At 38.4% G+C, this 14,117-nt stretch overlaps 1 protein-coding gene across 1 annotated transcript in view; it reads right to left on the bottom strand.

Moving 5' to 3' along the window:
- Positions 1–11,790, bottom strand: part of LOC124167775 (peptidoglycan-recognition protein LC-like) — a 39,536-nt gene extending 27,746 nt beyond the window's left edge. The window contains exon 1 of the mRNA XM_046545789.1: positions 11,441–11,790. Within this exon, the coding sequence (XP_046401745.1) occupies positions 11,441–11,747 (307 nt within the window). The 5' untranslated portion in view covers positions 11,748–11,790. The remainder of the gene's footprint in view (positions 1–11,440) is intronic.
- Positions 11,791–14,117: the final 2,327 nt, after the last annotated feature.

The following is a 14,117-nucleotide window of genomic DNA, read 5'->3' as shown; positions in this document are numbered from 1 at the left end:
GGGTTGATTTTATATAAATGTTGTTACGGTCGGATAACTAAACTGTAGCAAAGATGCATTGCGTTTTCTGTGAATTTCATCGTATAATGTACTGTATATTGATGGTTTAAGCGAAGGTCTCGACATGAACTAACTCAAGAAATGTGTGAAGAAAACTGAATCTTGTAATTATATTATTCACGTAGTAATTAGGGGTTCAGAAAGAAAATTCTAATCGCATAAATAGTATATACAACTCTGATTATCGAGCAGAATAAAAAGAATGTTTTTTAAACTATCGATAGTCATCTGAAGCATCGATTTGCTTATCAAATTATTTCATATTTGTTCTTAAAAAAATTCCCATATCTTATTCATGCAGTCTACGTAGCATGATGACCACTTCGTGACTTAATTATCCCGTGAAAGGATGTGCTGCTGTTATATCATAATAGCCAAGGCCAAGGCCCGGAATACGTTAGCTGAAGGTTATTGGATGACGTCTTATCTTTCCCCTAAACCACAGACTTGGAAATTTCCTTATTTCGATGGCGATTTTATCAGTATCAACCAGTTAACCAATTTAGAAAGTTACAAATTTATTCGGAAGCTTTTCCAACTGTAGAGATTTCTGCTATGTTGAGGTTTCCCTTATATGAGCTTAATGTAAAACTGGGAGTTACTTACTTAAAGAAAAATCAAATATCTTTATGCAGATTAGAGAGTTAATAAGTTCATTAATAGGAAGAATAACACCCTCTCGTATTCTTGCTCTTACTTTGCTCCCTCGTATTTCGCCATTTGTCTCCAAGAATTACCTGTATGAACACTTAAGTGAGATTCAAAATTTTGGGTACACGAAGCGGACTTTTGTCAACATTCGCCCACGAATCAAATGTATGAGTTTTATTTCCGACTGGAATCTGAGGACATACTAAAAAGAAAAATTTTCATACTTGAGATACAGGAAAATGACCTCTACATGACCTGAAAATTTCAATTTGGTAGCATAAGTTCGCCTTGAAGACGCATTTAGCATGAGAGATGCTTTCTCAGTTATCGCGAGTCTGTTATCAAGATTTCATTTCCATTAAAAATTATCATTTTTTCATGCATCGAAAAAGGCTACTCTTTCATTGGTACCATTTAGTCACTAGGTCACCATGCTCGTTTATAAGATATTAGCAACAAAATATACTGAAATTTACTTGGGTCTCAATGAGAAGACGCTTTCTCTTAGTATTTTTTTACGATTAAAACTTTATTGGCATCGACAGTCCATTGCAGAAAAAATCTTTAAGAGAGCGTTTCGTATTTAATTTTAATTTTTAGCAAAAATAACTGTTTTCCAGATTAACTGAAGAGTAATTTAGGCGAAGGCGGGCGGCGTTGTTCAATGTTTACTAATGGTCCGTGAAACTAGCAAACATTCCATAGAAGACGTTTATATGTACTTGAGATTGTGATAATTTTCTCAATTTTTCTTCAAAGCTTAAATATACTAATTTACTCATTCAATCTCATTGAAGGAGTAAATTGTGTCTGTATTAATTCAAATTATAGTACCGGATAGCTCCACCTGATGATGACGTCTTACGTTGAAACCATGGTCGTGTAAATGTGTGAATAATATTTCACGTGAAATCACAAATTTTCTCCTTTTTCATTCTTTACAATATACAGTAATTAAGACCATGATCCATTTTCTACGTTAAAATAACATTGAATTTCTGCAAAAAAATGAGTGAATTGCAATTTTGTCACTTTTATCCTGATATCACAAAGTAAGGGTTCGCACGGATATACCTAAATATATTTCCAAGAAACACTCCTTAAATATTAAATCGATTTAGCAGTGGTTGAGACGCTGATACTTTATTTATGTGCGATATGTGTTTGGTAGTATACCAGGAAGTCATTAGATCCTCGTAATATACTGTAGTGACTCATTGTTCATAGCTGCATTCGAAGAGCTACCTCCCTATCGGATGCAAAAGATACACCAATGCGGGTGCCTGCTTACCACTTAATTCGCGTATTTCCCCCGGTGAATAACTCTTGACCTCGCTACTGTTACACACGCATTTAAACGTGGTCATGTTATATTTACAGTATTCAACTTGACTAGTTTCAACACTGCTTCGAACCTTTGCTCAATGAACTGTTGACGTCACCATCATCATCATCACTGGTCAACAATCATAGGATTTGTTTGACGCAGCTCTCCACTCAGTTCTCCTATCAGCTAATATTTTCACACCTACGTATTTCTTCTCTTTCACATCCTTCTTCACTTGTTCCATATATTTTGTTCGGGGTCTTTCTTTTCCGTTCTTGCCTTCCACTTGCCCCTCGACGATTGTCTTCATCAGGCCATCATGTATCAAGATGTGTCCTACGAGGTTTTCCGTCTTCTTGTTAAGGTTTTCATGAGGCTTCTCCTCTCTCCTACCCTTCTGAGGACTTCCTCGTTAGTAACTCGGTCGATCCTTTTGATCTTCATCATTCTTCTGTAGCACCACATTTCGAAGGCCTCTATCCTTGCTTTCTCCGCTGCGGTCATTGTCCGTGCCTCACTTCCGTATAGGAGCATACTCCAAATGTAGGTTCTTATAAATTGTTTATTTACTTCCATATTTAAGTTTCCCCCGTAAGCAGGTCTCTCTTTTGGTGGAATGCTCTCTTCGCCTGGGCTATTCTGCTCATAATTTCTTTCTTGCTTCTCCCGTCATTAGTTATCCTGCTTCCCAAATAACCGATTTCATTCACCTCTATCAGTTTTTGCTTCCATATTTTAATGTTGGTCTTGACTTCTTCTCTTCTGCTGCACACTAATATCTTGGTTTTCTTCGTGCGTATTTTCAGTTGATATTTACCCATTACCCCACCCGACGACATACCTTGACTACATATCCACAACCTAACTGGTAAATACGTATAGTTACTTTAAACAAAAGATATATAAGACGCAGCCCAGAAAATATAAATATTGGCGTAATTTCGGCGAAGTCGGTTGAGTGGATTTCGTTTTGCGATGATTCTGGCAGGCCATCTTGCCAGTTTCAGGCAAATATCTTACTTATTTTATCATGAGCTTATACCTTCCCGAACAAATTCAGATTCGTCACAAAATTATTCTCCTAATGAATGCCGTCTCAGCAACGTCTAGTTACAAGCAGCTGCGCCAGCTCGAACGAACCGTATTTATCCATTAGAGCCCATGTTAAATTATACTAATTTTACCGTCAAATATATCAGAAAATATACGTGGGAATCCCTTTTCCTTTGAATTATTGAAAGTGCGTCTTTCAAAGATTATGTGACCAAAGCTTCATCAAATTCTTGTTACTTTAACCGAGGCTCTAACCATCTTAAAGCGGGCGAAGAGGAAACAATGTGACAATCCGTACTGAAATAGTTCTCATATTTAATGGAGGGGTTGCCCCACCTGCGTCTGGATAAAATGACCCTGGCCAAAGGGTGGATAAATGCGGATCGGTCCAGATCGGCCGAGCCTCACTGCTCTGCCAACCGGTTGTCCATATGATACACGTAAGCCTTCGCCTGGATGACGCCGAAGTGATGCTTGACTCTGAATGAAAGGAATCTCTTAGGAGGCATCTCGAATAGCAGCGTAAGGGGCTAATAATCAAACCAGTGAGGTAGTACCAAATCGAAACCCGCTATGAAACCTGTGCGCCGCCGACATATTAGTCACAGCCGCAGCGTTATGCATAACAATGCATTAAAAAATGATCTTATTATTATGAAATTACCTTAGTATTATATTTACCATTTTTATGCCCAAGTCAAGGGGTTTAGCAACAAACCCGTACACTTGTCCTAGACAAGAACTCTTAAACTTAAAAACTTACCTCAAAATTTTTACGAGTGAAGAGAAACTTGGACTAAGTATTTCACAGACAAAAAACCATGAGTTGACTGTCACCGCTCCTACAGGCTTACTAAAGAAGCAGGCCAAGAAGTTGATGCGGTCACCGCTAGCCTATAGTACCTCCCAAGCCCTAAAGATTATGTTTCCACATTACCAACAAGCTTCTACATTTGCACCAGTCCCTCTACCGAAAAACCCACACACAAACATTTATTAAGCTCGTGGAAAAATATAACCTTTTTGCCATGTCAGAGCAATGTGCACCGCGGCATAGACGCCGATTCTGCTGGATATTAGATCACAGATCTGTCCATATATACTATAAACTGGGATAAGTACTCAATATTTTATCTTAGTTTGGCACTTTTTTATTCTTTGAACCCAATTATTTTCGTTAGTGACCAATTTGCGTCGTGGATGCTATCGGCGTTGACGACGAATATAAAAAAAATTATATATAATTTACGTTATTCCGGAATAGTAATGGTAACAATTAAATAAAGGCTCGTTATTACCTTAAAAATAAAAAGATTGTACATTAAATTTCAAAACAATCTCCCTACCCTCATTTCGCTTATTAACTTCGATGGATGTTGTCTAAGATAGCAAAACATTAAAAAAAAAAACATACACGAAATGTGTTTGTTTTGGATCTCCTAGCCTCAAACCTACCTCCGAAAGATCGTGGAAAAGTTCCAACATGAATGAAAACTGTGTCGCCATATTGGTAGTGGAAGCAGCTCGGGTTCTTCACCGGGTAATCTCCTCCATGGCTGCAGACGTTTCGGGTACGAGTGGTACTCCATTATCAAGGCTGAATGACCAAGCGGGTCTCCAAGCCAGCCCTGATGATGGAGGACGTCTCGTACCCCGAAACGTCTGCAGCCATGGTGGAGATTACCCTGTGGAGCACCCGAGAAACCTTCACTACCAGCTAACGCCGGGAAAGCATTGGATCATATGTCGCCATACTTCACTGTAGAAGGCTTCTTAGCAAGATTGAGGGATTTTGTTCGTCTTTTCCATGCCTTGTGGTTTTAAATCACCACGCGCGGACATCTTGTCACGTTTGCATGACGTGTTTCAGCTAGGGATTGGCCTTCATATTTTTCTCTCGGGAGTTAACAAGAGCGAGATGATTCTTCTTCGATGGACGGAAGTACTCATAAAGATTAGATCTCTGAACGGAGAGACAAGGGAAAATATATTTTGTCCCTTCCGACGCATTGTGAAACGTTTGGTCTCACTCAAGAGAGCTGTCAGTGGGTTTACCATTGGAAGTGAACAAGTGCATACATGTAAATCCCATTTCGGAAAAGATTATTGCAGTGTTATCCGCAAGTGCTCTACTGGAGCCTCAGTATTTGCCGAGTCGTTTCACAACAGGGCGTGGGTTTCGAAAGGTCAACAGCGTTATCTTCCTCGGAAGTCGTTTCCTCTCTTTTTTTCGTTTTTGCTTCGCATGTCTGCCATATTTCTTTTCCCATTCTGTTGTCTCGAGTTGAGTTACGACCGCAATGTGCTGCGAGTTAAGTCCGTGAATTTTTTCGCGGTACACGAAAATTTTTTAAAATCTTTTTTCGTGTCTTCTTTCATTGCTGAGCTCTTAGATGATTAGAATAGCCTTATGCATCCAACGGGTGGTATGGTGATCGAATGATTTATTTTCTTGGGCTTAATTTATTGTATCTTTTAGTAAAGGAATCGCTTTAGAGTTTATGTGAGATGGATAAATTACTTGCAGCTAAGATAATTTGAATAGGTAATACAAATGTTTACAACAACGAAACTTGGGGTAACTAAAAGCCAGTTTTTATAATGTCTGGTTAACAATAACAATAAGATGATACAGCCTCTAACTTTACCAGGAGGTGGCTGAACTGAGCTTGTTGTTGTGGTACTGGTTAGCTTCTGCATAAGATCAGACTTCAAGCTAACCAGAACATTCAGCCACCGCCGGGTAAACTTGAAGGTAATATCATCTTATGGTTAGAGCTAACCAACCATAGTAAAACCGGCTCTTTATGTATTAAGAATCAGAATAATAAATGACGTATTCCTTCAATCACAGCACAAAACGCTCGTCAGTTGTGAGATATTTTCGAGGATATACGATAGCTTCAATTTCTCTTTGTAGATTCAACCATTACTACTTTACGTAGTAATGGTTAATTTCAGGAGAAATCTAAACTTCTCTCCACTACTGACCATCCGAAGTTATTTTCCTCAGACTACCCTGTTTATAGAATTTTCTGTCCTGGAGAACATAAGATTCTGCTGACTATAACATGAATTTACTTGCTTTAACATGCATGAAATATTTATTTTCTTCAACTTAATTAACTTTATCTTTTAATAGCGGAATCGCTTGAGACTTTATTTCAGATGGACAAATTATTTGAAGCTAATATAATATCAATAGCCAATATAATTGTCTTTATTTCTTATCACTATGATGATCCTTTCTTTTAGCATTGGCATCTTTTATAGTAAAATCGGCGAACCTGCAGCTCTCTTGGTATTGAGAATACATACTTCACGTATAAAAATATGTAAATCCCAATTGCGTATTGGGAGAGGCTATTGAATGAAGTGTAGCTTTATACTCACAGCTAACTAAATTAATGCTGCATTTGCTGAATCATAGTAACTGTGCTTTTATATGGGACATATTGGTGTTTTTCTACAAGTATGAAGGTAAAAACTTGATTTGAAATAACGATGATGGTGATTTTTTGACGTTTTAGACGTCAAACGTACATAGCTAAGTGGCAATAGCTGCAAAACAAATGATACACTTAAAGACTTAATACCTATAGCTTACTCATGGTGGGTTGTTTAATGAGAGGAAATCAAACAATCAATCATGATAGCGGGTGTTCACTTATTGTTAGTTCAACATTCGTGCTATCGAAGAGGGGTAATGGAATAAGAACTTGTGAAATATTAGGCCTAATGAAATGGAAGCCTTATGTCAGGATATTTTTCAACTATAATCTATTTTTTTTCGGAAAGATCGATAAGTCTTTGAATTACAGCCTTTGAATTGCCTTATTAATCTCATAATTTTATGCCCAAAAACATATTTGGAAAACTAAAAAATTGCATTAAAAATATTTCAAAAATCTGAGAATGAAATTATAGCATGAGCATCCACCAGCTACCGTTAAAATGAAAAAAATAATAGTTTTTTCAGAAGTCATTTTATTTTTAAGCTTATGATGTTTGCTTCAAGTTTCATATTTAGATCCTTTTACACCAAAGCTCTATGCATTGAGTGAAGTAAATCCACTAATTTGTATTTTAATTTATAATTGGGGTAAAAGCTGTCTTGCAATAGAACGTGTTAAACAAATGAAAGTTAATAAGTCTTCGTGCGAGATTTTTACTGTATTCATGCGAAAAGTATTCACGGGAAGCTCCTGAGTGACATTTACGGAAACACAATGCAGTTTACGTCTTCCTCCGAAAAAATATGTTTTTTCCTCTTTCTCGTCTGAATGGCAAAATGTCATCCTTCAACCCTATCTTTGTAAACTTTCGGCGCCTGCATGCATTTTAGGGCTACTGTTTATCGGAAAAAATGAAAAACAGAGGATACTGTGAGGAAAGATATGGGTCATGTTGTCGAGTTTTTAAATTTGCGTTTCGTAGCAGCATCTTTCTTTCATTTTCATTGAGAAAATCCTTTGCTTTTTTCTTCTAAAACTAAAGAAATATTGATTAAACTGTTGGTGGAGTAAACTTTACCTAGTCACTTCAATGAAACATTTTGATTCCACTATTTCAAAAATAGAGGAATAGAATTAATTGAATGGGTTGCCCGCAGTAGTTTAAAAAAATTCTCCTATCGAAGTTGAATAAGAAAAGAATAACTTAAATAATTCAAAAATAATTACTAATTCATAGGTTTCTTTCCTTACGAGTTTTAACTGTTTTAGCCATTTTACCTTCATAATTTTAATATTTTCACATTTAAAGCTCTTGATCTTACTTTTACGGTGAATGTTATCTTTTTAATGCTATAATGGTCAATTTAAACTCCTCATACTTTCCCCTACGTTCATTAATTCAGTCATTAGGAACTCAGACTACTGCATTACCCCGGTTTTTAGTGTTTTGAATGATTGACTGCGTGATTCAAAACAAATGCTCAATTGCAAATGTTACATTTTTTTAAAGAATTACTCTTGCGAATTACAAATTACTTATTTGTACAATTAATTATTCTATTTATAAATCTATAAATCTACCTAAGATTAACGTATTCAACTTAATGGAATAAAGGTCTTGACTTCCATATTTTCTTAGTAATGTCTTTTCTCGTGGATTGAAAAAGCTATTTTCTCCGGATTTTTTTTAATGGCTAATAGCACTCCGTCGTTTCAAGCCACTTATGTGCCAAAATTGACTTGGATTTGAGTGGCAACAGGAGTAAGTCATTTTAAATTAATCAGAGAATAGTGAAGAAATGGAGAAAAAAGACCATAGTATTACACCTTTTCCATCTATTTACCGAATTTTTAAATGAATTTCTATATGGGGTCAGAGTGAACGACCTCACTGTAGACATTCTCGAGGACCGTAATACGAGTCATCGGAAGCCATCGCTCACTTGTTTTTGCCATGCTTTGTGTATCTTACGCCGCCGTCTTCGAACGAGGAAAAACATGTAGTGCGGGAGCCGCTGGCACTACACTTTCACTCTTCTGATTGGCCCCCACGGCTTCATTCGGTTACGTTTCCCGAGCACGTCGCACTTGCGGGAGGGATCAAGCACGCAAGGGCGAATTCCACCAAGGTCTCTCGTTCACGGCCCACCCATGCGTTAAAACGACTGCTCTTCTTCGAGAAACAAAGCGGTCATCTCCCAGAGGCATCAACCGCATCAAAACAAACCTGCGGCCCGTTACAGATTGGTAGTATAAACGGCAATCGCCAGTGGCTTAGCCAAAGGGGGGTCCAGGGGGTCCGGATCCCCCTCCCCCCCCCCCCCCGAAATGTAAAAATTCGATAATTTTTCATCATAAAAGAGAACAAAATATTGAAACATCATGAATTTACAAAATATTTCTTTGATGGAAGAAGTTTTTTCCAAAATGAAAAGTGTTAAAATTAGTTTAAAACCCAATACTCAGTACCCCGTTTTTCAAAAAATTTCCCCCTGGTTTTGGGCCCCCCGCCCGAACGAAATTTCTTGCTACGCCCCTGGCAATCGCCTGTCACTGACAAGGGGGAGTGTCCGAAATCCCGGACTCAGAATCCAATCAAACTTTGTAGTGTCACCTAGTCCATTGGTCGCTGTTCTCGAATCACCCCATACGATGAGTTTATACAGGGTGAAGAAAAATGGTGTCACGAAATTTTTAACCCTGGATAGCTTATGCTCGCAAGAACCAAAATTACTAATTATGTTTAAGTCTAAAACCGCAAACAGGGCAAACTCGAAGCCGATTGGCTACGAGTTTGCCCTGTTTGCGGATGTCTCGGATACATCGCATGCATAATACTGCTGTGGCAAAGGGATACGAGTGAGCCACTTCATTTATGTATACAAATATAAACTTATTAGTGATCCACTTGCATCCCTTTGCCACAACAATATTGTGTACCCCACCATCTATTATCTGCGCTTATCTATAAAATTATATAAATTGCACTTGTACACCCGTTACAGGACACCAGTTTTCAAATGATGCCACTCTAGGGTCATCATATGAAAACTGTTGTCGTTCATTCAGACAGGAAATAGCAATTAATCAAAACAATTCGATGGATGGAAGTAAACTATCCGTAACGACGAAAACGAAATCTTCCCCATTCAGCCGTTGTATCTTAAGTTCAAAAAATGAAAACGCGAAAGTTTCCAATCACTTTTCATGAAGTGATAACATCATAAAACTTTCGGATCATCTACTCCTTCAGGGAGAATCATTCATTGATATTGGCGATTTTGTCTCCATGGTGATTTTAATTTCGTGCGGGAACGAAACTAAACCTAGGCCTCGTATTTTCGTTTCCCTCCGGGTCGAGACGAATCATTTTCGTTTCGTTTCACTTGCCATCCAATCGGGAGACTTGATATAGCAATCAACCCAGTCTCAGTGAGTTGCCTTATTCATGAAATTCACTGTCCCATTAAATAAGTGCACGTTGAGGCCATGGATCAAATTTCCAGCCATATCAAACGAACGGAAAGCCGTAGGATTAAAATTGATAATTGCAAAAGCATTTTCATGGTGCAATAAAGTGAATCAAAATCAAGATTATCGCTCCTACAGAGCATGAAATTATCTTTGCTAATCATAACGAAAACCATATCCTCAACGTTCAAGCTGCAAGTCTAATTTGAATGAATCAATTTGAAATATTATTTGTTAGATGTTTGACAGAGTGCTTTAATTTCTAAAAAAATATTATGAATTGTCTCCCATATGCATCATTGGAGATAGTTTATTGTGATTTGAAATTTCTAAATTAAATTTATTGTATCGGATTGCTAATGCATGCTAATAATGATTCATTCATCAGGAGGTGCCCTATTCACCGCCTTTTTTGACATCACATGAAGTGGTACACATGGTTTGAAGGTAATTGATAACTTAAAAAAACTCTCCTATTTATACTTATGCAGTCCTCATTGTTAAGTATGCATTGATGGTTAATTGTCAGCGTAGTAGTCTGCGCGAATATCAAGAAATTCGTCATTTGCTTCCCGGCTCAAGGGAATATTTTTTGTGGCAATCAATTTAAATTTCACCCCCGTCCGCGACAAATAATGAACAGGATTAATGAAGCAATGACAACCGTTAACCAAGAAATGTAAAATAATGTTTGGAGAGAGGCGGAGTAAAGTATACACATTTCTCGAGTGACTAAAAGCGCACATACCGAAATTTATTAGCATGTAAAAAAAACTGTTTGCGACGACAAATTCGAAAAATAAAATAAACACAAAATTTAAGTATTTCCGTTTCCGTTTGAAATCATTTCAGACTTGAAGTGATGGAAAAGCAATTTATCCATGGTAAATGCGATATACCGATGATAAAATATGAACAACAAATTGTTATTTTCACACTATTAGATATTACAACTACCACAAATGGAAGTTATCATTAGATGTTTATAATTTTATTAGTAATTCTGTTTTCATTTAAACCATGTTCAAAATCACACCATTCTTATGTAACAAGCCTGTATGTACAAGGGCCGGCTTGAGGGCCTGGCAACCCGCTTGACTGCCCGTGGATATGGGGGGGAAGGCGACCAAACGCCCAAGAAGCAAAAAAAATTGTTTTCCGATTTTATACCTTTAATATTACGAAAACAACTTCCTTTTTTAAATTTATTCTTATAATTTATTTTTGGGGGGTATTCCATACCCCCAGAAATAAATTATTCCAATCGGTGTGTTCGGTAGTGGGCGACACAAAAGCAGTTTGCCCGTTTAAGTATTTTGCCTGGTATGCATTCTGGAATAGATTATGACCACCCACTTATAAAAAAACACAGGAGTTACGAAAACAAAAGACCACGCCCCCTTGCGAATTTTCGATCACTCACCCCCTCCAGCCGCCTCCGCGTCCTTCCCCAACCTCCCGTTCCCAACGTGCACCTGCTGCACGGTCACGGGCCCTTCGAACACGGTCACGTTGTCGAAGAGCACGTCCGCGGATCCCTCGACGCGTACGTCTCCCACCAGCACTGTGCAACCGGGACCACCCGGCACGGAGGCCAACAGTTCGGACCCCGGCGGCGGCATTTGCTGCTGCTGCTCCTGTTGGGGGACGAACCCGTTCTGCCTCGGCGGCTGTTCCCGGCGCGGACTCGGGGAGCGCCTCACTGCGACCACAGCGGCGTGCGTTGCCATCGTCGCGGAAGGTTTGTCGTGGACTGGACGCCAAGAGACGAAGAAGCGAAAGCGGGGAGACTTGGAGGGCGCGGCCTCTCCCCCCCCTTCCGTCCTCCGCCCCTACCCGCGCGTCCTGCAGATCCGTTGAGGAGGGGAATGGGGAGGAAGCGAAGAGCTCTGTGTCCCAATCTTGCTATTAGGCCTGAATCACACGATGTTACGTCCCTCTGAGCTCCAGCCAGGGCCGGAACAAGGAAGGAGTTTAGTCAGTGGGGCAAAGATCAGCTTGACGCCTCCACTCCCCTGTTCAGCCCTCCCCACCACTAAAATATAATACCTCCGTAAAGACTTGTTTACACCATACATTAACACGTACGAGTTAATGCCTGTTTACATGAACGATTTTTGTAGACCGGAACGGAACATGTACGAATGCATGAACCAAATTAGAACAGGTTCTATTTTCTGTACATGCATTTGCATAATTTGGGTTATTAAACTATGCATTTTCGTGTTCATTCACACGTTCATATATTTACGCATTAACTCGTACGGGTTAATGTACCGCGTAAACAGGCCTTGAGCTACTTTTTGAGATGCTGAAGTTGAAATTACACACCGTATGCATGTTATTAAGAAGTTTCATTTAAGAAAAATCCTTGTTAACAACACCTGCATTTATACGCTTATACATATTAATACATAATTTACACTTAATACACATTAATTACACTGAATACAATACATTGAAAAAAACTTATATTAATACTCTACAATACACTTCATTACACCGGAACATGACTTAAACGAATTATTTGCTTGTATTGTAACTCAATTGCAAGCAAGCAAAAATTCGTTACGTAATTTACCTCAAAATTGAATTCTTCGGTGAAATCTGCCGCCGAGAGGGGGGGGGGCGTCTAATTTCCGGGCCTGGCTCTAGCGATAGTTTTGTTTTTGTTTTTAGTTTTTCTGAATCGACTGATGTTTTGTAGCGCTGAATCCGGAATCGTCGTTCATTTTCTTCTGTCGCGTCGGATTTTTTTTGCAAATTGGAAAATTTACAATCTTCAGGATTAAAAATAGCCAAAACAAGCGTCCGAAAAGAAGAGGAGTGGGTCATTGAACATTTAATACGATATCTGTCGAGACTGCCGCAAAATTAGCCAAAATTTCTTTTCAGTACACATTAAAATTACTTAATATTGGTTTTACATTGGACTTCCGAACATTCAATTAATTCAAACATGTGAAAAAATGCCTTTTCCGGGCAACTTTCTATGATTCCAAGAGGAAAATCCCAATTTGAATACGATATGTTCCATCTACGTTATCTAAGTATTCTTTTTTTGTCACATTATTACTTTAAATTTGTAATTTTCATATTTTTAGCTTCACCTCTAGTACTTTATGTCTCAATTTTATCTTTTCCCCTTTTCAAATGTAAATCATAGATGTATTAAGTACATTATGAATTTTGATTTATTGGCACTCGCATTGTGGATTTCGAATATTTCAAGGTAACTTAATTACCGCAATGAATATTAATATCCCACATTTATCCATTACGATGTTCACAAATGCATAAAAGCAATGATTGAAGTAAAAAATACACACACTCAAAGCGCTCTAAAAATATATATTTTATGCGCTAAAAAATTTCAACGTCTATTTGTACGGTTAATGGCTATTGACATCATAGTAGACACATATAGGTACCTGCTGACTTACATTTCTTCGTTTGCATATCTGAGTGCCGCTTCTGAGCTGAATTATAAAATGCTGATTTTGGAATGTTGACGATAACTTAAAATCTTTAGGCGGGGCATTATCAGCTTCGTATTCACCCGAAAGCGTTTGCTTCAGTGATTTAGACGTATCAGCCGATGAACTCAAGTGACGCAATTCAAATGGATTCATAGGAAGGAGAAGAGAGCAAACAGGATGTCCGCTGAGTTTTACAGCCGCAAAAGCCATTCAGTTTTCTTTGATAAGTCAGGAAAGAATGCTGGAACCCATTTAAAATTGCTATGGTCTTACCTCTGAACGCCCTGAAAAATAAATGATCAGTTGTCAGGGCTGGGCAAAATACAGGCCGAGGCAGTGGCGTAACTATGGGGGGATGAGAGGATAGATCCCCCCCCCCCCCCCCCCAGCCTCAGAAAAAAATATTTAAAGTTATTGTCTAGTTTTGTCATGAAATAACTCCATCTACTTAACGTTGAACCTTTAGTGCCAAAATGATGTAAAATGCATTTCCAGGCTTGTCATTTTTAAAAAATTTGCCGTTGACCCCTCGCAACCCCAGGCCATCCCATTCCCCCTCCCACCCAAAGTATATTCCTATCAACACCAATACGTCGAGGAGTATTTGAAATACCGCACCAA

This window comes from Ischnura elegans, chromosome 11, assembly GCF_921293095.1.
Source record: "Ischnura elegans chromosome 11, ioIscEleg1.1, whole genome shotgun sequence".
NCBI classification, from domain to species: domain Eukaryota; kingdom Metazoa; phylum Arthropoda; class Insecta; order Odonata; family Coenagrionidae; genus Ischnura; species Ischnura elegans.
The sequence above is the reverse complement of the archived record's forward strand: the minus strand, read 5'-3'. Positions and strand labels throughout refer to the sequence as shown.